Consider the following 26,319-nt stretch of genomic DNA (forward strand, 5'->3'; position numbering starts at 1 on the left):
ATTTTGAGCAAACACTAAACTCTTGCTCTGTCTATTAATTTGGTGTCTGTAAAGGGCACGTTTTGATAATATTGATGTCTGTGGTGCAGACACTAAAACACCGTATATAGATGGTACCCTTAAACCTCATTATATTTCTCAAACAGGATCTTTTTGATTGATTTGTCTTTATTGTTTGAAATGGTTTTTGATTGGGTTGACCAGTCAATACAGGAACATAAATACAAACACTAAAAGTAGAGAAACATTTAATCTCTAAATCAATAAATTACTTCGACAAATCAAATAAATACATCCGAAATACATCAAAAGGAACATGGTTGTGGTTAATGTGTTAATAGGCGCAAACTTTTTACAGGCCGTGTTTAAGAAAAAACAAAACAAAGCTAAATGGCAGCTTTATCAATTCACAATAATCAGAACAATGAAAGAACGATCTTGATCGTCTTTTCAAAATATTCACACGCAATGTCTTGTTATACTGGAAATAACGATTTCACATAAATACCCATCATCATATTCACAGGCTGTCTGTAAACCCACAACACTCCAGAACAATATTAGAATTAGAACACACACACTTCCGTCAGCGCTCTCTAAAGAACAGCTCGAATCCTCCACAGTCCATCAATATGGAAAGAATCAGTTTCCACATTTGGTTCCGTTGATTTTACAAACCAATAAAACAGGAAAGTGGGTTTCAGTCATTCAAGTAATCTTGTGTGCAGAAGAAAGCTCTCGTGACCTCTGCTGTTCATGTTGAGTCACTGCAGTCACGAGCGGTGATAGAAATTGAAGAATGAATGAATGCGTGTGTTCATCCTTTAAAACACGAGTCCATCAAACACACATCCTTCGGCAGACCCACAAGTTTTTCCTTCACATCACTTCACATTCACCTCAACCCTCTGTGGCCGCACATCCTCACACCCTTCTCATCATTGTGTTTTTCATGCACAAACACAACATCCAAATGAATACATATCGGATGTATAAAAGACTGCCGTGAAGAGATTGCATCACTGTTGGGAACTGACTGAAAATTCAGGATTGTAGGATTGAAAGGAATAGTTCACCTTCAAAATGAAAATTCTGTCATCATTTCCTCACCCTGTTGTCATGTTAAACCCGTGTGATTTTCTTTTTTTCTGCAGAACGCAAAAGAAGATATTTTGAAAAATGTCAGCAACCGAGGACCGTGGGTCCCCATTGACTTCTATTGTATGGACACAAAACCAAGAAAATGGAACGTCATGTGACTAACATTATTCATCACTATGACAGGTTGTAGTTTTTCCTGAACAGCAGAAATATTCAGGACACTGATGTGTAGGGTGACAGTGTGGCACAGAGGGTTAACAGCTGGAGAACACGTGTGTGTGTGTCTGTGTGTGTCAGCTCAATAGTTCTCTGTTAAACAAACGTCGATTGTCTCTCTTTGTCTAAATCTCTGTGGACTCGATCCGCTCCAAGCGTGACGGTCCGGGCCACGGAGGAGCCAGCTGATGCATCACAGGCAGTTTCGGATCCTCTGCGGTCGGCGTCAGCGCGGCGCTCACCGGAACAGGAATGGAGATGCTGATGGGCGGCGAGGAGCCGGGCGTGGTGGCCAGCTGACCGACCCGTTCCTCCAACGCTTGATTCCTCTGCAGCGTCTCCACATAACTGAGCTGCAGCTGAGCCTGATACTTCAGCACTCGCTCTTTCTCGTCCTGCCAGGTGTGACGCTCATGAGCGAAGGTGAGCGCCTGTCTCTCTCTCTGCTGCCTCTCCAGATGCAGCTCCCCCTGCAGACGCTCCAGCTGTCTGCGCAGCTCGCCCGCCTCCTGACGCTGCGCTTTGGCCTCGTCGCTCTGCAGGCTGAGGAAAGCGTCCACAGTGGCGCTGAGGGGCGCGAGGGCGGCGAGGGTCTCGGGCGCGCGGGCCGAGTGGAGGCCGGCCCAGGGTAAACTGCCGCTCAGAGCCGTGGTGCTGCGTTCGCTCCTGCAGCCGAGCTCGGACAGAGCCCGTTTCAGACCCAGAACCTCCGCCTCGAACACCACCAGCTTATCCCGCAACACAGACACCTGCAAATACACAAACAGTCTGCTTACGACGAAACATTCAGAAGCACGTGAGAGCGACCGGCTGGAAGAGAACGGTGCGCATGTGTGTACCTCGGTCAGTGTTCGTTTGAGCTCTCCCTCACATCTCTCCAGCTCTCGGCTCTTGTTTGTGTACGAGTCCTTCAGGCCCATCATGGTCTCCTCACGCTCCTTCAGCTGAGCGTTGAGCTCCTTCAGTTGACCCCTGAGGGCCACCATCTCACCCGCTCGCTGCGTCACCTCGTTCTGACTCTCTCTCAACTGCTGCTTGAGCAGGGAGATCTCACCCGCCTTCTGACACAACTGCACAACAAACAAACCACACGCAAAACATGTAATAAACGTTTACCTCCAATGAAGAATCACAGCTTTTAGATTTGTTTCTTATGATTTTGCAAGCACAGACCGGGATGCTCTGATTTCACTCTTATTTTTTTCTAACAACAAAATGAAATGTGGCATTCATACTCATATTCGCATCTGACATGAATCTTCATAATGAAATTGGTTGTAAGGGATTTTCAAAAACACCTCCCACTTGGTCTCCTCCAGTCGGGGCAGAATGTCCGCCTGCTCCTTGCGGTAATCCAGGCACTTTCTCTCCAGATCTTCTCTCTGGGTGAGCAGGGCACCGATCTCCTCCTGTAGGCGACTCTTGTCCTGCTGCAGTCGGGTGGTGTGAGCCTGCAGTGCCTGCTGTGTGCGCTGAGCCCGACGGGTCACCTGCTGCAGACGCCCGGCGTAATTCTGCCGCAGCTCCTCCATCTCACGCTCCCACACCCGCTGCTTCTCCTCGAACACCTGAACGATGGCCGCTTCGCTCTGATCCAGATTGCGCCTCATGTGAAGCACCTGCGCACGACAGAGTTACCGACTAAACACAATCCATCCATCTATACTGAAACATTCTAAACATGCATCACACAGTACAAATCACCTCCTGCTCTTTCTCCCACAGGCGGTCCTCCAGGTCCTGGATGATGTCATCAGTTGAAGGAGACGGCTGGACGGCGGCACACGTGTCCTTGAGATGACAGAGTCTCCGGTATGATAAAGAGCTTTTTCCTGACGACGACCGGCAGCTGTCGGACACGCTCAGACCGTTCTGATAGTTGCTCTTGTCCACTTTGTCCAGCGGCGCTCCGGTGGTTCCCAGTCTGTTGATGTGACTGGTGGAGGCGCTCAGCGGTCCGAGAGCTTGAGGGGGGCCGTAGCCCGGACCAGCGTATGTGGGCAGACTGGTGAGAGAGTTCCTGCCCGAGTCGGACATGCCCTGGCCGTCGTTTCCACCTGAAGGGTCTCTGTCGGGACTGTCCTGCTCACAGAGGGATTGTGGGGCGTCGGAACCTCCCCCAGACCCGGCAGAACGACTTCCGCCTGCAGACTGTCCAACCAGATTCTGCATGGAGTGAAAACTCTTGGGCACCACAGGTTTGAAGGCAGACGGCCGGACCAGCGCAGAATTATTCTAAAAGACAAAAAAAAGAGTTTGTTAATAATACAAATCGTACGACACGATCATATATTATAATTTCATCTGTGTCTCTCATGCCTGCTCGAGCTTTTCAGACACAGTCAGTATTTTGGGTGGCGTGCGACTGTCCCTCTTGGTCATGTTTCCATCTCTGCCCTTCACAGATGCATTCTGGATCTTCTCCTTGTTGTGTCCCAGCATGTTACCGCAGGCGTCCAACAACATCACCCCGCCGCTTCTGTGCGCGTCTCTGCGGCCAGTGCCGTTACCCTCCGGCCCGTTCCCGTTGCTGGGGAGCCGCTCCAGGTGAGAGGAGGTGCTGTTGAGCTGCGCGCGATCCGTAGTGATGCTGCTGGAGACCTCCGAGGGGGGCGCGTGCAGACGCTCGGTGCTGAAGCTGCGGTCGGACGGGCCGCGTCGGGACAGGGGCGGGCCGCGAGGGAGGGTGGTGCGCGTGCCCACGCTCTTCATGGCAAACTCCTGCTCTCCGGCCACACCGCTGCCCACGCTGCCCATGCTGGAGTCACTCAACCCAGCAACCCTCCGTGTGGAGCATCACAGCTGCTGCGGCACCTCCATCCACACGCCTCAAACACTAAAATATCAGAAACATAACATTTACTTTCATTCATCTAGAAGACACTTCTGTTCACATCACATCTGCTGTGACATCACATCTGCCCTCATGACGCATCTACCCCTTACATCACATCTACTCTGACATCATATCTTCCCTTACATCACATCTGCCCTCACGTCACATCTACCCCTTACATCACATCTACTCTGACATCATATCTTCCCTTACATCACATCTTCTGTGACATCACATCTGCCCTCATGTCACATCAACCCATTACATCACATCTACTCTGACATCATATCTATCCTAACATGACATCTGCCCTGACACCACATCTGCCCTCACGTCACATCAAACCATTACATCACATCTGCTGTGACATCACATCTCCCCTCATGTCACATCTACCCCTTACATCAATTCTGACATCACATCTGCCCTCACGTCACATCAACCCATTACATCACATCTGCTGTGACATCACATCTCCCCTCATGTCACATCTACCCCTTACATCAACTCTGACATCATATCTGCCCTAATGTCAAATCTACCCCTTACATCTACAGTGACATCATATCTATCCTAACGTGACATCTGCCCTGACATCACATCTATCCTAACATGACATCTACTCTGACATCATATCTATCCTAATATGACATCTGCCCTCGCATCACATCTGCCCTCACGTCACATCAACCCATTACATCACATCTGCTGTAACATCACATCTGCTGTAACATCACATCTCCCCTCATGTCACATCTACCCCTTACATCAACTCTGACATCATATCTGCCCTCGCATCACATCTGCCCCTACAACACATCTATCCTAACATGACATCTGCCCTGACATCACATCTGCCCTCACGTCACATCAACCCATTACATCACATCTGCTGTGACATCACATCTCCCCTCATGTCACATCTACCCCTTACATCTACAGTACTGTGACATCATATCTATCCTAACATGACATCTGCCGTCGCATCACATCCTCTGTGACATCACATCTCCCCTCACGTCAGATCTACTCTGACATCATATCAATCCTAACATGTCATCTTCCCTCGCATCACATCTAGTGACATCACATCTGTCCTCGCATCACATTTGCCCCTCGCATGACATCTGCACCTCACACACTCGTCAGTTTCTGTTCACTAGACACAGTGAGAGGCAGAGCTGTTCTCCAGAACCTCCACACAAAGAAAGACGCGCTGTGAAGATGGAAACCAGTGCACGAGCGTCTCTCATTTCCACCATCACTGCACTACATCAGCTCAGAGACAGCGACAGGAGGACAATACACACACTGCTTTACTTCCACTCCAGCGAGCCAGATTTATCTCCGTCTCTCTCTCCCTCTCTCTATTCTTCTGTTTTTCGACAGCACTGCCGTTTCGCGTATGATATGACTGACGCGCTTGACGCGTCCGCGCTCATATACTCACTGCTGTAGAAGCGCGGACAGTGATGCGCGTCACACATCAGCGGCGTTACGGTTCCGACGCGTCCACAGCGGGTCCATAGAAACCGCACGGTATCTGTATTGACTGGACCGGGTGATGATAGTCGGCGTATGCGTGTATCAGCTGAGCAAAACACACCCACCTCCGCCACGCCCCTCTGCCGCACGCCAGGAACGCCCCCAAAACGGCGATTCCATCGCGCATGCGCATAGGTCACGTCAGTCAGCCAGGCGCATGTCAAGTGGGTGTTGGTTTGATGATGTGTTATTTTTTATGAGATAAAACAAAGCGTTCGAATCTGCGGTTATTGTTGTATTCTTGTGGCGAAATTTCAGATTCGCACACAAACGTTTCTAAACTTAAATAATTAAATCTCTAAGGAGTGTTGCCGGCGCCATCTTGTGCCGAGACGCGGGAATTCATTCAGCGCGAGACTCGGCATGAGTAGCGGCGCGATGCGAGCGTTTATCGGTTGTACAGTCGTTAGGTTTATCGGTCGCCTCAGTTTTTATGATGGCGAATTGCATATACTCCAGAATGTTATGAAGAGTGATCAGATGAATTGAACTGTATTGTGAAGTCCCCCTTTGCCATGAAAATGAACTTAGTCCAAAAAAAACATGTACATTCCATTTCAACCCTGCCACAAAAAGACCAGCTGACATCATGTCAGTGATTCTCTGGTTAACACAGGTGAGTGTTGACGAGGACAAGGCTGGAGATCACTCTGTAATGCTGATTGAGTTAGAATAACAGACCGGAAGCTTTAAAGGGAGGGTGGTGCTGGAAATCATTCTTCTTCCTCTGTTAACCATGCTTACCCGCAAGGGAACACGTGCAGTCATCATTGCGCTGCACACAAAGGGATTCACAGGCGAGGCTATTGCTGCTACTAAGACTGCACCTACATCAACCATTTATGGGATCATCAGAAACTTCAGTGAGAGAGGTTCAATTGTTGTGGAGAAGGCTTCAGGACGGTCTTGTACAGTTGATTCAGATGTGAGATCGGGGCAGCACCCGTGCAGAGCTCGCTCAGGGATAGCAGGCAGGTGTGAGTGCATCTGCACACACAGTGAGGACAAGACTCTTTGAGGATGGCCTGGTGTCAGAAGCCACTTCTCAGGACAGACTGATATTCTGCAAAAGGTACAGGGATTGGACTGCTGAGGACTGGGGTTACTTTACTTTTTCAAGGGAAAAGTAATTCAATTACAGTAACTAAGTACTTGGCAACTAGTTACACCCAACACTGCAATTCTGCCTAAGAACACAGCCATGAACAAAGAATGGCACAAAACATCCCCCGAGAGCAACTTCTCCCAACCATCCAAGAACAGTTTGGTGATGAACAATGCCTTGTCCAGCATAATGGAGCACAAAACATCAACATTTTGGCTCCATGGCTAGGAGACTCCCCAGACCTTAATCCCATTGAGAACCCTTGAGGTCAATCCTCAAGCAAAACAAAAACCTACAAATTCTGGCCAACTCCAAGCATTGATTATGCAAGAATGGGCTGCCATCAGTGAGGATGTGTGCAGAAGTTGATTGACAGCATGCCCGGGCCAATTGCAGAGGTCTTGAAAAAGAAGGGTCAACACTGCAAATATTGAGTCTTTGCGTAAACTTAATGTAATTGTCAATAAAAGTCTTTGACACTTATGAAACGCTTGTAATTATACCACAGTAACATCTGACAAAAACATATAATAATCACTGAAGCGTTAGACTTGGTGAAAATTAATATTTGTGTCATTCTCAAAACTTTTGGCCACGACTGTACACTCGTTTTTGCGGTGCATCATGAAGTTGAATGAATGCACTCGACAGTAAAATATCCTGTCCCCTCAAATAGTGTACTTTATAGGGCAATTTCGGACACAGCATTCTTCAAAATACCGTAGCTTTTTTGTGTTTTGCAGAAGAAAGAAAGTCCTACAGGTCAGGTCCTACGGTAATTGATGACAGAATTTTAGTTTTGAGGTGAACTAACATTGCTCCTTTTAATGTTGTCGTAATGTTTACAGTCTGCAACACGTCACAGGTTTTATATGTTCATTCAATTCAAGAATTTTGCTGTCATTTTTATCCATCATGTATGTTTTTTCTTCCGTTCATTTCGTTTAATCATGTAATGCCTTTTAAATGATCTCTATGTATGAATTATGCTACATAAAGATATCAATGTCTGTTATTTTCCAGATATTTTTCCTGTTAGTCTTTATTTGTCCAGGTGTGATCTGATTCGTCTGGTTATGTGTCTGATCACCACTGGAGGTCCTCAGCTGCATTAACAAACCAAAGAGTCAAAGCTGAAAGACGGTCACACATTCAGTCATTCTGTTTATAGAAAAAAAGTAAATGTGGAGTTAAAACCCTTTATTAAATACAACACATAAATATATAAACAACATGCTGTACCATAAAGTCAATAGAAATAAGTGCTATCTATGTACATAAGCTTGTCATTTGTGATTCCAGTCTCATCAGAGCTCATAGAAGTCTACATGAGCCCCTGACGGGTACTCGTCATCCAGCAGAAGTTTCATGAGTTTGGCACCAGACTCCTCACAGGAGAGCAGCTGTCCTTCAGAAAACATTGAGCAGAAAGACTGTCTGAGCTTCACGTCGCCAGAGAAACGACGAGCTTGAAGCTGCATGTCTGTGTCCAGAGGACCTGTAGCACGCGCACACACACACACGCACACGCACACACACACACACACACACACACACACACACACACACACACACACACACACACAGAGGGTAAGTCCAACAAATGACGTCACATGAGATGCTGTGATCGGTGGACTCCGATAAAAGACTTGACACTCACCTGGAGCATAACTCAAAACTCTCACGTCAGGCTCCTCTTCCGCCAGCACCCTGAACATCATGTCACGGGCCGCCTTCCCGGTGCAGTACAGAACCCACGATGGAAAGGGTTTGAGCGCGCACAACGAGCTGACGTTGACCACCGTCCGCGGCACACCGACGCGATGAGAAAACGCCTGCAGCACGCGGGCTGTCAGACTGAGCACGCAGCTTACATTGAGAGAGAGGTAACGGTTGACCTCCGCGGGGTCTGTGAAGGTCAGCGCCGAGCGCGACACGTCACCTAGAGAGGCTGAAACCAAGAGAAAGATTAGGCCTGATGAAAAACCCGCTCCTCTTTATCTTCGCTTCAGCTTAAACAAAAGAAACCCCAAACACACCTGCGTTGTTGATCAGAAGGAAGCGATCCATCTCAGATGAAGACGTGTCTTTAATTGCCTGGACGGTTTTCTCCACCCCCTCCGTCTTCTCTAAATCTGCCTGCACGCAGCGGACGTCCAGCTTCTTGTGTCCGTCATTCAGAGCCCTGACGTCCTCCTTCACCTTGTTGAGCTGATCCACGCTTCTGGCCACCAGCATGAGAACAGACCTGGGCTTCATCAGACAGCTCAGCTGTAAGGCCAGCGTCCGGCCGTAACCTTTAGACGCTCCTGTGATGATGCACAGAGCTCTACCCAGATCCTTACGCTCGCCGGACATTATTTCCATCTTCAGAAGTGGTCTGAAGAAGCCGCTTGCCGATGATCTGATGCGTCTCAGCAGTCTGAGGGCCTTTTATCTTGAGAGACTGAAGTGAAACCAATTCATTTTCGCACTAGCACCATGATCCATAAAAAGGAGAATTACGGCCATGAAACGTGCATAAATATATCTAACATGAAAGGACATGTGACATCAGACCTTTTTGGTAAAACTAATAACCAAGACACGGAATTAAACATGTCACATGACGTCATGCACGGTTATTTAAAGAGATCCTCAAAAAAGACGAATGAAAAAGTCCATGAGTCATTTATCATGAGGGTCTTTAGCATCGAGAAGGCCTCTGAAGAACATCACAGATGAATGAGAGGTTTGTGTTCTTGACTTTCATTCATAGATTTTTGATTGAAACGAACGTCCTGAACAAGCATGTGTGTCTCATGTTTAATATCTGTGTCTAATTGGGACGCCCACAGATGTTCATGTGTCATCATGTGAAGATCAGGAGGAGAATGCCGAGACTCTATCTCGATATGAAGAACTCATAATCGTGTCAGCAGGCCAAATCTTCACTGGTGATGATCAAATACATCAACTTTAAACTATAGAGTAGATTTAGATCCTGATTTTATGATGGAAGACAGTGAGACTGTCTGTTAACGTAATCATCTGCTTCATGTCATGACGTTTAAACGAACTGGCTTTATTAACAGGTGTTTTCAATTGCTAACAAGCGTTTACCAACACTTAAACGTACTTAAACTCTTAACACAGTAACACACCTACATCACACAATTAGCCAGATAGTTCATTTTCTTGCCAAAACCACATTTTGTTAAATAAACACAAACTCTACTCTTCAAAGTGCTGAATGCCTTTTTCAACATATGCAAACTCTACCAAAACACAGCAAACCCGATTCAAAATCAAGTCATTCGGTCAAAACAGCACTAGTTTTCTGTCCAACAGGAACATATGAAGAGTTTGCTTCCAGAATGAGATCATTAAAAAATTGTTTTATTGTGCATTCCACTTAATATCAATAAAACTGCTGTTTTTTTATTTAAGCCATAATAACTTAAAAAATGCAGCTAACTAACACAATAAAACAATAAAAACATGATTTTAGATTTTTTTTAAAACTGAGTTATCTCATTTTGGAACCAAACTCTTCATATAGTCAATCATAGCGCATAAACTGTCAAAATGCTAACAATCAATGGCATCACACAAACTGCATTACTGCAGAAAACATACAATATGAAAGTCATTAAAAAAATAATTCAGTCAGCTGTAAACACATATGTTTTTCCCATTGTGCTGTAAAACAGTCTTGTCTTTTTCTTTTCTGTATCACAATTCCTCTGTGTGGATTCATTTTAGATGGGGAGAGCGGGGCACGATGTAACGCTTTTTGGTTTTAACTCAAACACTCAAAACATATTTGAGCTTGATTAATTATATTTTTACACAAACAACATACATCTTTGCTACCAATGAATACTTCATGTTTGTTTCTAGAACCTACCGTTACCATCCAATTACAGCAAAAGTGGGTGGGGGTGGGATTCATTGGGAATTTTCTGTCAATACTAAACTAAAGGTGGAAATTGTTTGTACATTTGTCTATATTAGATATCCACACATCTATCATCCAGCCATCCCTCATCTAACCATCCTTCTATTATAGATCAATACATATGGACAGATATTTGAAAATGATGTACAATTATAAAAAAGTCACAATTATCAATTACTCTCGCTGATATTGTTATTTCAGTTTCAATATGGTGCTATGTTTCAGATAAGGTTGGATTTGGTGACTTACACACCCAACTGAGAAATCGAAAAAAAAACCCATGATGATGTACTGTTAGGTGTTGACAAAATGTTTACTTGCTCTGCTATTTGTAAGTCGCTTTGGATAAAAGCGTCTGCCAAATGAATAAATGTAAATGATGAAAAAGCTTTCATGCTGCCAAAACACTTTTGAAACACACAAACTTCCCAGAAGCTCACAGAAGACAACATAGTAAAGGAATCATCAGTAGAATGTACAAAAAAGTAAGTGACTGCTGCAGTAAAGGCTTTATTAGAAATATATTTAATGGCTCTCAGTAATAAAAATGCATGCCCTTTGGTTCGAAGAAAGCAAAAATAAAACAAAACAACGGACAACAAAATGCACAGAAAAAGTAGATTTCTAATCTAAATGATCTTCAGCATTTGGATGCTCATGATCATGTAATGGAAAGACTTCAACATGTCTCAGATTGAGATTGGAACCAGCTACTTTTCAACTATCACTAATTAGAAAATTCTTATCAGGTCTTTTACTGTAAGCTGCTGTTGTTGCAGAAGAAGAGGTTTTTACTATAATTAGGGTTTGGAACATTAGGACTTCATTTTTGTCATGCTGTGTTTAAGCATTTGTAAAAAAGATAAGAAAGATCCATCATTTTGGTTTGGGGTAAGCTTGTGTGAAAAGAAAATTTAAGCATTTTAGAAACGTGTTAAACGTGTTTCTGCACCTTTATTTTTAAGAGTGTAACTGTGACTACGTTGTAAGTCAAATGTTTCACTACCCGATTATAGTGAGGGAAATTCATTTTACTGCAATATCTAATTAATAAAATTAAATAGATAAATGATGTCATCAGTCGAATTCAGCTTGATGTTTTATTTTGTGTTAAAGATCACACTTAGTTTGTAATTATTGTGCCCTTGACAAAAACAGAATGTTGAACGAATAAAGTGTCAACCAGATATGGGTGTTAAATTATTTACAATGTGTAGTCTTCACACAATATTAATAATCACAGTTATTAACATAACAAATATTGACAACACTAGTGTAGTGTAACGTCTGTTATGCTCTTTAAAATCTCAAGCACTTGGGGCGGTTTCCCAGACAGGGATTATTTTAAAGCTCGGCCTCGAGTGGTTGATGTCCTCAGGACAACATTTTTATAAATGAAAGCTAAACCCACACCAAACCCCAACCCTGACCATAACTTACCCCTAAAATCAGAGGGAAATGAGAAGTGAAAAACAATGGTCCGAAGCACCTAATCCTGGTTGGAAGATTAAATTTAAAATAAACTGAAATCTGATTGGTTGATTTAAATGTTGTCCCAGGGTCAACGTGATGTTGCCCTAAGGTCATCAACCTCTTGGCAAAAACAGGAGAGCCTTATCTTAAAACAGGACTAGGCCTTGGTTAAATTAGGATATTTAAGTTGTTTTTGAAAAAAATACTTTACAAAAAAACATCACTGGTGGACATCACACTGATATATTTTAAGATATGTCAGTGCAAGTTGTTTTGGATTAAGACACCTCTGACATTTAAGTTAGTCTGGGAATAGTCTTAAACCCTGTCCGGGAAGCCGTCCATTAGTATTTAAGATGTTAAACCTTTGTACATAGCAATGAAATGTGCGGTTTACTTACAAAACAAAATGAATGTTTCAATAAAGTTGTTTTATTTTTAATTTAATGTTTGGTTAGCACAGATATCAAGCGTCCATTATTCCAGTGTAACATCTTCTCAGGATGAAGCTCATAAAGCAGAACACAGAAGCTGGAACATAAAGAAATTTTGATGTGTTGAGCTTTTTTTATGACTTTGATGTTTGAATGTAAAATAACGGCTCACGAAGAATCAAAAACTCCTGTCCGTGTGAATTCAGTTTGTATGTGAATAATGGAAACATGATGATTTGATCATTCTTGTGTTTCAGAGCACAGTTTTCTGGATCTGAGAAGAAACCAGAATGTGACGGTGTGGAAGGGAAAATGCTGGAATCAGGAGACACATGCGGCTGCACGCAGCTGTCTTCTGTCCTCCACACGTCTCTTGACTGACAGCTCCAGCTGAAAGACAAAAATATCCTCAGGACCTCCAATGAGAAGCTTTACTGACGGAAGAACCCATTCAGGTGAAATACAGAGAATCATTTAACCCAGATTACAGTTAATAAAATGTCCAGTGGGATTTACTCCACGTACTGATTCATGTCCTCTGCACGAACGCTTTCGGCTCCTGCATGGACGTCTGTCCCGTCTGCGGTTCGGGGTGTCGTCTAACACCCCCCCGTGGGTAACTCTGAGGTGGTACGGCTGGAGGGGGTCAGCTGTTTTATTAAGTGCTTCTGGAATCTCAGCTGCCAAGTAAAACGCCGATTGACTGTGTGAAGAAGGACCCGGACAGCAGATATGGAGTTTGTGGAAGTATTTGACTCTCCAGGAAAAGGCCGAGGTCTGCGGGCCACTAAAGAACTCTGGGCCGGAGATGTTCTGTTCTCTGAAGCGCCCTTTGCTTCGGTGGTGTTTGACGGGTGAGATGAGCACACTGCAGTCAATCATCTGTCTGTCTCTCTGTCTGTAGTCGTTCGATGTAAAAAAAAACTGCACGTGATGACTTATCTGATGCTCTCTAGTGATTCAATGTAAAAAACGTCACACGCTTTACATCTGATGATGAGGTGTGCCGTGTGTCACATGTGACTGTGAACTGTATATGACATCAGACTTAAAGTGTTCTTATAGAATCTTCTGTTCCCACAGCAGTATATGAAGTCGAAATATAAAAGATATCAATTCTGAAATCAGTTTTACTTCACAACACGAAGGAGCCCACACATGTGTTGTGTTTTCATGTTTTATGGGCTCTTTCCGTACAAATAGTGATTTTTATATTGTGTATTAAAGCGTATATTGTATCCTGTGCTGTGACCCTTCAGCAAACCATCACACACAAACCTTTCTGCTTTTGTTTCAATTATAATCATTTTGAATCGTGGCGACTTATTGGAAATCAGTTGTTTATTATTGGAAAGGGGCTTTAAGGTTCATTTTGTTTCATAAAGACATGAGCATGAAAGTTTAATATGTCACATTTAAAGTACAGAAAACGTTTGTGTTTGATTCGTCGGGGTGGCTAAATCAGATTCTGCTTGAGCTATTTTTTAATCTGTGGCCTGTTGATAGATGAGCTTTTATCCGGAAGTATCTGTGATCATTCTACACAAAAAAGCATTGATAGTTTACAGTTATAAATTGATCATGAGCAGTCACACACATAAAGGACAGAAAGTCCCATACATCAGCCATCACACATTCGAACTCACAAAGAGAGAAAGAGAGTTTCACCCAATTACATTTGATTCAATGTCACACATCATTTTGCACATTGTCCCCACAAAGATGGTAAAACTCTGATCGATCTACATTATGGAACGTTCCAATGAGGAAAAGCTTATAAATCAAAGTAAATGATGTTTATTTGTGTGCGTTTGTCCTGTGATGGACTGTTCAACTATTCAATTCTGTTTTATTTATATAGCGCTTTTCACAATTCCTAACCCTGTTCCAAAGCAGCCTTACAGGAAAAAAAGAAAAACAGCAAAACACAGAAAAGATAAAACACAGTACATTGCATGGTGTTTGTAGAACAAGCAAGATCATTCTAATAAAGCGATGTTAACAGAATTGACCGAACTAATCTAATGTCTAATATCTGCAGTCTCCCAGTGAGCACGCCAACGCGGCCCTGTGGCGAGGAACCCAAACTCCGATGAGAAATAAATGGAGAAAAAACCTCGGGAGAAACCGGATCTCCTCTGACTTTCATTAAAAGTGACTGAGTAAACGTTTATGAATAAACACCTGTTGAGGGTGTTTTCTGTGGTTTACTGTTTGTCTGGTCATCATCAGTGTTGGGCACGTTACTTTAAAAAAGTAATTAGTTACTAGTTACTTCTCACAAATAGTAATTGAGTTAGAAACTGAGTTACATCATTATAAAAGTAACTAATTACCAGGGAATGTAACTATTGCGTTACCTTTTAAAAAACGTTCAAATATGTCAAATAATGTGGATACCCCAATATTAAATATGTTAAATGAATCAAATGGAAACTAAATAGTATAAATTATTTGTATAAAACATCGTACACTAATCTACACTATTTTAATGTTCCTGTGGGTCAATGTGAGAGACACCTATTCAATTCAATATTTTATGTCAATATATTATTATTATTATTGTAAATATTATCATTATCTTCAACTGAATTTATTGCAGTGACTTGACTGATTTTGGTAGTTGTCACACAATGATGTTGTTGTGTTTTCTCTCTGCAGTCATGCGGCCTGCGTCTGTCACGGCTGTTTTCGGCGTCAGGAGAAGCTGCAGCGCTGCGGTCAGTGCAGGTTTGCGCAGTACTGTGACAGAACGTGTCAGCGGGCGGCCTGGGAGGAACACAAGCTCGAGTGTGCCGCCATCAAGAACTACGGCAAAGCACCCAATGAAAGCGTGCGGTACGAGTCTGAGAAAACAGTAAAACATGCTCACGTTTGCGTTGAAGGGATTGTTCTCTAAAGACTCCTGTGTTTGTTTCAGTCTCGCCGCTCGTGTCATGTGGCGGACAGATAAAGAGGGCAGTGTAGTGTCAGACCTGCAGCTCAGCACCATGGATGAGCTGGAAGATCACATCTCTGACATGCCCGAGGAGGACATGAAGGACCTTAAAGTCGACATCCACAATTTCTTGGACTTCTGGCCTCGTTCCAGCAAACCGCACACAGTAGACAGCATTTCACACATCCTCGGAGTGGTACGTGACCTTCAGTCATGTTAGACTCTTCTCCCGGGGTCATGAATTAATAATGATCATTATATTATAGTTATGATGGTTTTGATTTGATTTTTAAATCCGCTTTTATTTTTAGATTTGTAGTTTTTATGTTAATTTTAGTCAAATATTTAGCAACCTTGTAATATGCTTTATTATTCATTTGTTTATTTTTTTCTGTTGCTATTTAAGATGAATTAATTTTTAGTTTTGTTTACCAATATAATTGTGGCGCTTTAAACTTATTTCAGTCTATTTCAGAGGCAACATTTACATTTTTTGTTCGGTTAATTTTTTCCAATCATTTTAAGGCCAACATTTGATTTGATTTCAATAAACGGAAAGGCTTTGAAAGTTTCACCGTGGAATGTGCCGTGTGTTTTATCACCAGATCAACTGTAACGGATTCATGATGAGTGATCAGAGGGGGCTTCAGGCGGTGGGTGTGGGCTTATTTCCAAACCTGTGTCTGATCAATCACGACTGCTGGCCCAACTGCACTGTTATACTCAACAACGGCAAGTGAGTCACGCGTCCATCCTCACATCATGTGAGCGTGAGATCAGACAGGTGAAAGTCAGACATCACGTGTGTGAGGAAGTGAGAGTTTGAAGTGAGAGAGGCGGGAAGGTGAGAAGAAGCCAGCGGTGACGGGATCATGTGATGTGTTCACGTTCACGTTCAGTGATCTTTAGAGAAATCACATCGTGACTGTGGTCTGGTTTTGTTTAAGGAAAGCGGTGTGTGATAAGCTGGTTTAGGATGTTTCTGTGAGTCAGACGTTCCTAAATGTTGTAGATGTAGATTTGATCACATTACCTACGGCAGATGTCAAACAAAGAAAATATTTATTTGATAAACATCAGCAGCATCAACTCCTCCTTCATTCTAATTTCATCCAGTTGATCTAAACACTGATATGTCGGTGATGTTTTTAATGTTATAAACTTCATTTTTGATAAGTGCTGTCATCATTAACTCACCTTCGAGTTGTTCCAAATGTGAATTCATTTATTTGTTCTGATTTCCTATACTCCCAGGGAAATAACTTTTTTGTTGTTCTGTTGACCACTAAAGAAGATATTTTGAAGAATGTAGGACAACAAACAGTTCTGGGCCACTTTTGACTACCGTTGTTTTTTCCTACTACGGGAGTGCTGAGATCTGTTTGGTTATACACATTCTTCCAAATATCTTTCTCTGGGTTCATGAGAACAAAGACATTTGGAACAACTCGAAGGCGAGTTAATGATGACAGTATTTTCATTTTTGCGTGAACTGTCCCTTTAAACTTCTTCTCATGACGTGTCTGTGATTTCACATGCAAGTTTTTTATTTTTGATAAGTCTGTTGTTTGGCTGTTGACGTGTGTGGAGTTGAATTTGTTTCCTTCAGTCTTGGAGACGGTGAGAGACACAAACAGTCTGTTTATTTGTCTTTCAGTCAGTCGGCTATTGATACAGCGTTTCACTCTCAGAAGAGGTGGGTCTGATCCGCTGTACCTCTTCATCTTCATCATCATCATCATCATCATCAACTACCCAAACACAAACCTCTGCTTTAACATCAACCATTTCATTTACAGAAGGGGTTTTAATAATATTCTTATTTCACTCAAAACTCATATGACTGACTGTCTTCAGTGGAAAAACAAAGGAAAACTTCTGAGCGTGTTCTTTATAAAACCAGTAGAGAGTGAGCAGAGGGCATCGAGCTCAAATCATTCCAAGAGCCGCCGGTCACGTGTGCTCTATGTGACATGGTTTTGGTTTTGTTTTCCACACAAGCAGTCACACAGGTATATATTCACAAGGGTATATGGGTAGCTGGTCCATTTGTTCTCACCTCTAATCTCTCGACACACATCTGACTCTCCAGCTGTCATGACTAAACCTCTCTCTTCACACCTCTGTGTGCGTGCGTGTTCTCGAGCACTGCTGTCAGATCAAGCTAAGATCTTGAATATGATCATCGTGTGGGTCTATATACAAACACGTCTCTGGGTTAACGCACCGTAGAGGTAGTTAGTAAATGGTAGTGTTTTCTTCTCCTTTCTTACTTGATCTAGAGGAGGTGCTGAAGGCAGCAGTTACTCTGTTGAGGTTCATGTCCCGTTGAAGAATGTGAATGTGTGTTTTCTGTGAGTCACTTTTAACTGTGTCCCGTCACAGAATCGAGCTGCATGCGCTGGGTAAGATCAGTCCCGGAGAGGAGGTGAGCGTGTCTTACGTGGATTATCTGAACCTGTCAGAAGATCGCAGACGTCTCCTGAAGCAGCAGTATTTCTTCGACTGTACCTGTGAACACTGCACCAACAAAACCAAAGATGATCTGAAGATGGCCGGAGCCGAGGTGGAGGGAGTGCCGGTACATTCACACGCTCTTAATATCATCACATCAATTCATTTCTCACTCTACAACCACATCCGACGTGAGAGAAGTGGAGGAAATAAAAAGTTTCCTTTTTTTATAGTTTGCGATCATGACCGACCCTTTGTTCTGAGCGATGTTAAGACATGAAGCAGAGAACATAGTCGACTATCTACAGAAACACAACAGCAAACGTAAAGATCAACACATGAATGATTGGTCTGAGTCACAGGGTCATCTGCGGTCCTGTGGCGGTCTGGAGGGGTCAGTGAGAGAGAAGAGTTATATGTAGACGTCCTTGAGTTCATCACTTACACTGGCCATATAGGCGTCTTACAGTTACTTTGGTCTGCAGGAAACCTCGGAGTACATTTTTAAAACGTGTATCTGTAGGTTTAATCAACTTTAAATTACGAGACAGAGTGACATACACGACAACATGAATGTGTCAGGTGATTAGTTGATCAGATATTGTGTTTTGTTGCTCTTCTGAAGGTACCAGAAGAGAACGTGAAAGAAATAACGGAAAACAGCCGGAAGATGCTGGAGAAGATGGAACAGGCTCGGATAGAAGCCAACTACAATGAGGTACTGAGTTGTTCTGTAGTCTCTTTCTATAGATGTGTAAAACTAGCATGTAAACACTTTTAAAAAGTTTTAAAAAGTGACAAATACGGTGGCAATGTTTTATGCATTTTTTTTGTTTTTGTTTTTTTGCACTTTGATCTGGGAGCAGTTCTGCATCACGCTTGTTTTTTTATGCTTAGAATCATAACATATACAACAAGAAGCCACAAAAATGCATACAATATATACATATTACAAGAAAGATAAACATAAGTTAACCGTTTTCATATGGTACCAGTTTGAATAACCAAAAAAGTAATTCTCAATTTGTTCAAACAGAACAGAGAAGAGAGGCTTGTTGCTAGAAAACTTACACTTATGAATATACATTTTAACAAACAAAATAAACAAATAAATGAAATAGGTTTCATTCGTGACACTACTTCAATAATTGAAATATCCCAAAATCACATTTATGGTGAAATTTAAATGATGAAATATCTATTTTTATAAACAATGACACATCTTTCCATAATTTTGTCACAAAAGAACAATGCCAAAAAATGTGTGGCACTGTTTCCAAGTGCAAAGAGCAAAAAGAGCAGCTAGTGTTAATGTCCTTCTTAAACTTGGTGAGAAAATCTCATGTCAAAATTGTGCATGTATATTTTATTAATGGATATATAGTACTGTATGATCACTAATATTTGTGCCTTATGATAAACAGTTAATCAAATTGACCAATGCGTACTGTATATAACACACAAATACAAAACATTATCTGGGTAACACATCACAGAAAATAATGCTATTAACTTCATCAAATGAAAGACCCAAATCTTGTCATATATTATAATAGATATCAGGGAGAAGAGAACGTCAGAGAAGAAGCATGATTCTTTTGAAAATAAATCTGTTGAATGTTATATAGATCTCACTGTAAAATATGTGGCAGTTCATTCTTTCTCTTAAAAAAGCAAAACAAAAACATTTGACATCATTTTACAGAACAGTTACATGTAATTCGTTTTTAATAATAGCATTTTGACATGATTTCATTTGTATTGTCTAAATATAGCAGTGTTGCTAAAAGAGAACGTGTAGCTGGAGATGTTGTGAATGTTCGTGCAGGTGGTGAAGATCTGTCGGGAGTGTGTGGAGAAGCAGGAGAATGTTCTGGCGGACACACACATCTATCAGCTGAAGATGTGGAGCACGCTCAGTGAGGTTCTCTCCTACCTGCAGTTCTTCGAGGAGGCGGCTTTCTACGCTCGCAAAATGGTGGAGGGATACTTGTAAGTGTGCGCGCGCGTGTGTTTTGTGCTGGTGTCGTGCAGTCGTGAAGAGGTTTTTGTGCGTCTGAAACAGAAAGTTGTACCATCCGAACAACGCCCAGCTGGGAATGGCCACCATGAGAGCGGGAGTGACGCACTGGCAGGCGGGACACATCGAGGTCGGTCATGGAATGATCTGCAAGGCCTACGCCATCCTGATGATCACACAAGGGCCCACCCATCCAATCACCAAAGACCTGGAGGTAAACCTCATTTAAAGACACATCATCTGTCATTCTTGCGTCGTACAGAAAAGACGCAAGAAATTCACATGTGAAATGTGTGTTTTTGGAACTGTTTTGTGTGAATCCCACGTGAGTGAAACCCAAGGGATCACATGTACCAACCCATAGTGCAACATGTGGTGATACGTCATGGTTTTCACATGGGAATTCACACAAAAATGTTCCACACATTTCACGTGTGTTTTTTGCACATGTTGTACACGTGTGATGATGTGAAAAACATGAAATTCATGCATCTTTTCTCTGCATAACGTTACATGAAACTGGAAACTTATTGAGTTTGATTTTGGTGTTGAAACGAGCTCATTTTCTCCCGTCAGGCCATGCGTATGCAGACAGAGATGGAGCTGCGCATGTTTAAACAGAAAGAGTACGTGTATCACCAGATGCGTGAGGCGGCGCTGCAGAACCAGCCCATGAGGATGATGGCCGAACCATTCAACGAGAGCATCAAAAGCCTGTTCCGCAGGAAGTGACATCATCATCCCCCCTCCACACACTGTACACGCTCAGGTCAACGGTCAGAGGATTTTTACATGTGCCTCTCCACATTTAGACATTTAAGCCTGCACAAATGTTGATCATTAATCAAACAAGAACACGTTGATTTCTTGTTTTGAAATGTAAAGATTTTTATAAATAAAGCTTTATTGGGTTTGAACGTAGAAAGTGGGTTGATTTTTATTGTTCTTAACCAGAGGAAACTCTTATTGCAACTGTTGTCTCTTTTTGTGCTCAGATTTATAGATAAGAAACATCTTAAGACATTGCTGAGACCGTTTCTCAACGATAATTATTATATTGTTGTCTAGAAGAAACACTTTGAGAAAATCTCAGCACATGCTGAACACAAAACAAGGACACACCTCTGACTTTGAAATAACTTTAATGAAACAAAGTTCTTTTTTATAGTTTGTAATCACGCCACCCGCTTGCTGACCCTCTTGTAGACGATGCTGCCCAAAGTCAATGTCTGAAACAGAGAACAGCGCCACCTTCAGGTCATGCTCATGAATAATCAAACGCTATTGTGTAACGTCAAATATCTCATATACTCACATTGACAATAGTGTCGGCATCCACGAGCTCGGTGACCGATGAGACTTTGTCCAGAGTGACTTTGAGTTTGTTGCCGTCTTTAGTCACAACAGCCTGAAAGAACGCGAGATGATCATCATGAATAATTCATTCTCATTCTGAAGTGTGAAGCACGACGTCATTCACACACGCTGCATTAATGAAAGAAGACCTACTTTAACTTTCCCTCCGGTCAGAGTTTCTAACTCACTCTCCTGTCCTAAAGTAAATGTGTTGTTCAGGACCTTAGTTCCTGTCGTCACGGTTACTTTAAAGTGATCTCCATTCTGCTCGATCTCAGACACGCTTTTAATGTCTTTGCCCTTCTCGATGAGATCATCAGGAAGACCTGCAGGAGCATACGTTCAGTGACAAACCTTTAGAAGCGTCACATGACAATACAGCTCAGAAATCACCAACCGACTCACCAACAGCCTTCATGAACTCCACGAAGCCCTCCTGACTTTCCAGCTGATATTTCCCAGAGAACGACATGATGAGAAGTGAATCGAGTGATCTGAGACGCTGTTTTATATGGTGAAACACACAGATTTATAATGATTAACCAGAGAACACACGTCTGATTGGTGGATTCCTGTGAAGTAAGTAATAATCCTGAGAATCCTCATTCTGTAGGTAAGGTTCAACAGATCACACATCAGATCGCAGACGGAACCTTTGTGCTCCTTAATGATGATGACATCACACATGATCAGACTTCAACTACGAATCGATATGACAGTGTTCTGATTTAACCCAGATATGCTCTTTCGTTCTGTTCGATGAATCAGTCACGAGTCTGTCAAAAATAGAGTGTCATGAGCAGATCTTCTCTTATACTGTAGCATCTGCGAATAAACTGCGTGTCTAAACATGACAAATAACACAGAACTGAAGCATAAAAGACTCTTTCATTTCCTTTCACGAGATGTTAAAAGATCAGGCATCAGAAGTTTGATTTATCCTGTGTTACTCCTCTCAGTAACACGCCATCAGTTTGGCCTGTTTTCTCAATGACCCAATGACACACTCACACACATACAGTTTTACATCTTTGTGTTTTTTTATTCTCAATCAATGCTGTTTTATGTCCCCTTTAACACCCCAAAACCAAACCCTCACACAAACCTTTCTGCTTGATACCATTTGGTCCCCACAAGAAAAACAAGATCACACACATGCACACACACGCACACACGCACACACACACACACACACACACACACACTCTCTCACACACACACACACACACACGCACACACGCACACACACACACACGCACACACAGAGCAAGTCTATCACTGCAGCGTCTCATTCATCATCTCACAGCACAAAGAGCAGATAAGGGTCAGCACTCCATCACATCTTAACCTTTGTCTTATAGATTGTGTGTTGCATATCTTATCTCTTGAACACAAACTCGTTATGATGTCACGTGACAAATAACTCTGAAACCGAGACACAACTCCATTCACTCAGCATAGATGTATTTCTTCACTCATCTACAGTCAGTATAACTCAAGCTGCATTCTATGCACTAACGTGCTGGTAGAGAGAGCGAGCTCTTCTCATTGGTGGATTTTCATTGATTGACAGTCTGTCATGAGTGGGTTCTGATGACTGTGTGTGTGTGCTGATGTTTCATTGATGTTCTCTTCTGCCAGACTGGACGGATCAGCACTGCAGCTCTCTGTTAATAATTATACATCATCATAATGGTGTGAAAGAAGGACATTACACAACACACAAACTCACACCACCCGATTACAAAGAGCAAACCTTCTGATGTAGTATCTCTGATGTAATAAAAGTCTCATTTTCTCACCATGCCTGTTGTGTTTAAACTTTTAAAAAGTGTGCTTAAAACTTATCATAAAACGGTCAGTTCTGGTGCTTGATTCTGATTGGCTGAGCCGAGTTCTAATAAAGCAATAAGCCGTGTGAAGCAGTGGGTTACAGTGTATTTTATAACAGCTAAGGGCGTTGTGGCACGACGCGAAGCGGAGTCATTAAAATCCCGTAGCTGTTATAAAATGCACTGTAACCCACTGCTCCGCGGGGCTTATTGCTTTTATAAAACGGTTATTCCATATGCTTAGCAAGGTTTCATTAAATAAAATAAATAAAATGATATTTAGGCTATGTGGTGCGGTCAGCCGTTATATATTGAGGTATTTTATAACGGCTTAGAACTCCGCTCAGCCAATCAGAATCAAGGACCAGAACTGACCGTTTTATAAGCCGTTATAAAATACCCCGATTTATAACGGCTGACCGCATTACAGCCTAAATATCATTTTATTTACTTTATTTTATGAAACACATCTTGCTACACATATGGAAAAAACGTTTTATAAATCAATAAGCCGAGTGAAGCAGTGAGTTACAGTGCATTTTATAACAGCTAATGGGGTTTTAATGACTCGTGCCACAACGCCCTTAGCTGTTATAAAATACACTGTAACTCACTGCTTCACACGGCTTATTGCTTGATTAAAACATGTAGAACAAACTGAAATCACACACATGTAAAAAACCACACAAAAATTACATTTATCGTGGAAAAAACATATACTATACTATCATTTATTACAGCATTTTTTTTTCATAAGGGAATTTATAAATTAAGTGAACTTAAAAATGAATGAATTCTAGAGCTTGATCACGATCACTTTAGGCCCAAATTAATTTGAAAGTATTTTGCTGCCTTTCAAAAAGTCGCTACAGGAAGTTCTGTCGGGACCACTGTCGTCAATTATTTAAGGATAGCGTATATTTAGTTTGGCAGAATGAAACTGTTCTGGGCAAACTCTCTGCCCGTCCATGCAGCCTTGCATGGACATATAGCAGGAGCGCAGCAATACATGGGGAACCAGAACAGTTCCTGATGCGTAACAGGATTAAATTAAACGATCCGAAGATACAGGCAGATAATGAGGAGATGGGGATGGAGGTGGGTTTTAAGTGCAACACGATTAAGCAGCTGATAAGGAGCAAAGAAATGCAACTTAAAGTCTAGTGCAGTCTAGTGTGTGTTGTATGACTATTGGTTACCGTTGATTAGCTGCACCTGATGTGATCAGCTGATGCAAGATGAACTTTTCTCCGTGACGTCACAGGTCAGAGGCCACACTGGCTCGCTCTCTTGCGATCCGCATTCAGATTGAACGTGTTTATGTGACGTATTAAGCGCGAATTCGTGCAACATTCTGGTCAGGATTCGTGTTTATTAGTTATAAGGTGTTATAAGGTGAGGACGTGTATGCGCGTGCGCACCCGCTGTCGGAAAGTGATCAAGGACTCACAAAGCTCAGCCGGCGGTCATCTGAATAGGTCAAATGAAAGGTCACAGGGTGTCACATGATCTGGGGTCACTGATGATGAGTGTCATTCAGCACAGGACCATACATCGGTCAATGTGATGTTTTTATTTAATGTTAGATTAGCATCACGCGTCACAATTTTGAACTTTGTAGTGTGAACAATTTTGAACAATTTGTACTGGGTGTCAAGATGGACTGTGTTCAGAATGTTTTCTGCATCAGGGGTTCCCAAACTTTTCTGCCTGTGACCCCCAAAATAACATTGCCAGGGACTGGAGACCCCCACTATCCTCGGAGGTGGGTAAAGTATACAAACATTGCGCGCAACTGTGCACATGCACCTATTAGGTCTATCCAAACATCACAACAGAGCACAGTCTACATAAAATGACTTTATAGTTATTTACTCATTATTTGACTTGTTGTTATACATAAACCATGATCTACTACTACAGATGGTCAAATTTCATCACACTGATTGGAGTGCTGATGGATGTGCCTCTTTTCGTAGCCTACCTGAGGTCGATGGTCTTTCTGACTGCAGCTCTCCTCCGCCCTCCTCCGCTGGCCTCCCTGCTTTGTCTTTGGTGGATATTAACCAACGTTTCGTTTCGACAAATATCCTAAACTTCAAGCCTGAAGAATAATCTGCGTGCACATGGGACTGTTTAACGTGGTGCTGTGAATGGACTTGCTGCACCTAATGCGGTCGCTGATGTGACGTCATCACCTCAGGGGTCCCGATCCAGGGGGAGGCTGATGGCTTTTTATTCGCAGGGTTTTATTTTAACTTCACTAATATTTTGATGTTTTGTTACACTTATTGACTACATACGCTATTCCTAATAAAAAAAAGATTTCTGGAAATCATCTTGCGACCCCCCGGGGGTCCCGACTCCTACATTGGGAACCCCTGTTCTACATGACACTAAAGATACTGTCTCTAGAGGAATGTTTAACTTCTGAATTCTGGGGGTTTATAATGATGCTTTTGTGAGGCTTATTTTGTTTTACTGTAATGTTTTTAGTAACTTGAATAGATGATATAAACCAGCAAACATTTGATCCCTTTGAATGATTACGTTATAGAGGAAAGCTAATCTCATTCTTTTCTTTCTTTTCTCATCTTATTTCCACCATAATAATATTTTCTGAATGAGTTACACACCCACAGACATTAACAATAAATATTCCAGAAGTTCTTGATGTTTCTGTTGTTGATTATCGGTAGGGGTCAAAGGTCACCCTTGATGGTTTGGATCACACCCTGATTGGTTTATAAAAAGACCTGTGCTGGACAGCAGGCATCAGAAGTTAAATATGTCAGAATGATGATGATGATGAAGGAATAATGACGTGTGAGTGTCGTCTGATGTTTGTCATGTCTGCAGAACAGCGTGATGTCGTGTTGAGCGTGTCCAGTCCTCAGAGCTCGGCAGTGTTTCGAAGAGGAATGGAGATGTGTATCTAGTGTTTCCTTATTTTTGGTCAGGAAAGCACAGACTTGTTGACTTCCTCTCCCTCCCTTCCTTCCTTCTCTGCGAAGGTACTCATCTGAAAAATGAGAACAAAGAGATTGTTCCTGTTCTCTTTCTTAAGCT

The 26,319-nt window shown here is 42.4% G+C and overlaps 4 protein-coding genes across 6 annotated transcripts; 1 reads left to right on the plus strand and 3 right to left on the minus strand.

Annotated features, from left to right (window-relative positions):
- Nucleotides 1-163: 163 nt before the first annotated feature.
- Nucleotides 164-5,959, minus strand: lzts3b (leucine zipper, putative tumor suppressor family member 3b). 2 transcript variants are annotated; one of them, XM_057355736.1, is made up of 6 exons: nt 5,604-5,959; nt 3,637-4,153; nt 3,022-3,552; nt 2,616-2,936; nt 2,157-2,387; nt 164-2,066 (listed from the first exon to the last, which is right to left on the minus strand). In XM_057355736.1, exons 2-6 carry the CDS (start codon nt 4,072-4,074, stop codon nt 1,443-1,445), a joined length of 2,145 nt encoding a protein of 714 aa, XP_057211719.1. In that variant the 5' UTR covers nt 4,075-4,153; nt 5,604-5,959; the 3' UTR covers nt 164-1,442. The 2 variants fall into 2 exon arrangements, with proteins under 2 accessions (XP_057211719.1, XP_057211720.1); XM_057355737.1 differs by lacking the exon at nt 5,604-5,959 and adding an exon at nt 5,464-5,550.
- A 1,674-nt stretch (nt 5,960-7,633) lies between these two features.
- Nucleotides 7,634-9,275, minus strand: sprb (sepiapterin reductase b). Its single transcript, XM_057357677.1, has 3 exons — nt 8,843-9,275; nt 8,464-8,754; nt 7,634-8,301 (listed from the first exon to the last, which is right to left on the minus strand). Exons 1-3 carry the CDS (start codon nt 9,168-9,170, stop codon nt 8,111-8,113), a joined length of 810 nt encoding a protein of 269 aa, XP_057213660.1. The 5' UTR covers nt 9,171-9,275; the 3' UTR covers nt 7,634-8,110.
- Nucleotides 9,276-13,310: 4,035 nt separating this feature from the next.
- On the plus strand, nt 13,311-20,980 carry smyd1b (SET and MYND domain containing 1b). 2 transcript variants are annotated; one of them, XM_057357674.1, is made up of 10 exons: nt 13,311-13,504; nt 15,312-15,488; nt 15,571-15,784; nt 16,194-16,324; nt 17,246-17,284; nt 17,974-18,169; nt 18,668-18,760; nt 19,871-20,034; nt 20,108-20,276; nt 20,639-20,980. In XM_057357674.1, the coding sequence occupies exons 1-10, from the start codon at nt 13,383-13,385 to the stop codon at nt 20,792-20,794; spliced, it is 1,461 nt and encodes a 486-aa protein (XP_057213657.1). In that variant the 5' UTR covers nt 13,311-13,382; the 3' UTR covers nt 20,795-20,980. The 2 variants fall into 2 exon arrangements, with proteins under 2 accessions (XP_057213657.1, XP_057213658.1); XM_057357675.1 differs by lacking the exon at nt 17,246-17,284 and having other exon boundaries at nt 13,313-13,504.
- Nucleotides 20,981-21,209: 229 nt separating this feature from the next.
- On the minus strand, nt 21,210-21,924 carry LOC130568454 (fatty acid binding protein 1-B.1-like). The gene is made up of 4 exons (XM_057357324.1): nt 21,824-21,924; nt 21,572-21,744; nt 21,378-21,470; nt 21,210-21,291 (listed from the first exon to the last, which is right to left on the minus strand). The coding sequence occupies exons 1-4, from the start codon at nt 21,888-21,890 to the stop codon at nt 21,238-21,240; spliced, it is 387 nt and encodes a 128-aa protein (XP_057213307.1). The 5' UTR covers nt 21,891-21,924; the 3' UTR covers nt 21,210-21,237.
- Between the last annotated feature and the right edge of the window lie 4,395 nt (nt 21,925-26,319).

Source organism: Triplophysa rosa, linkage group LG17, assembly GCF_024868665.1.
Source record: "Triplophysa rosa linkage group LG17, Trosa_1v2, whole genome shotgun sequence".
NCBI lineage: Eukaryota > Metazoa > Chordata > Actinopteri > Cypriniformes > Nemacheilidae > Triplophysa > Triplophysa rosa.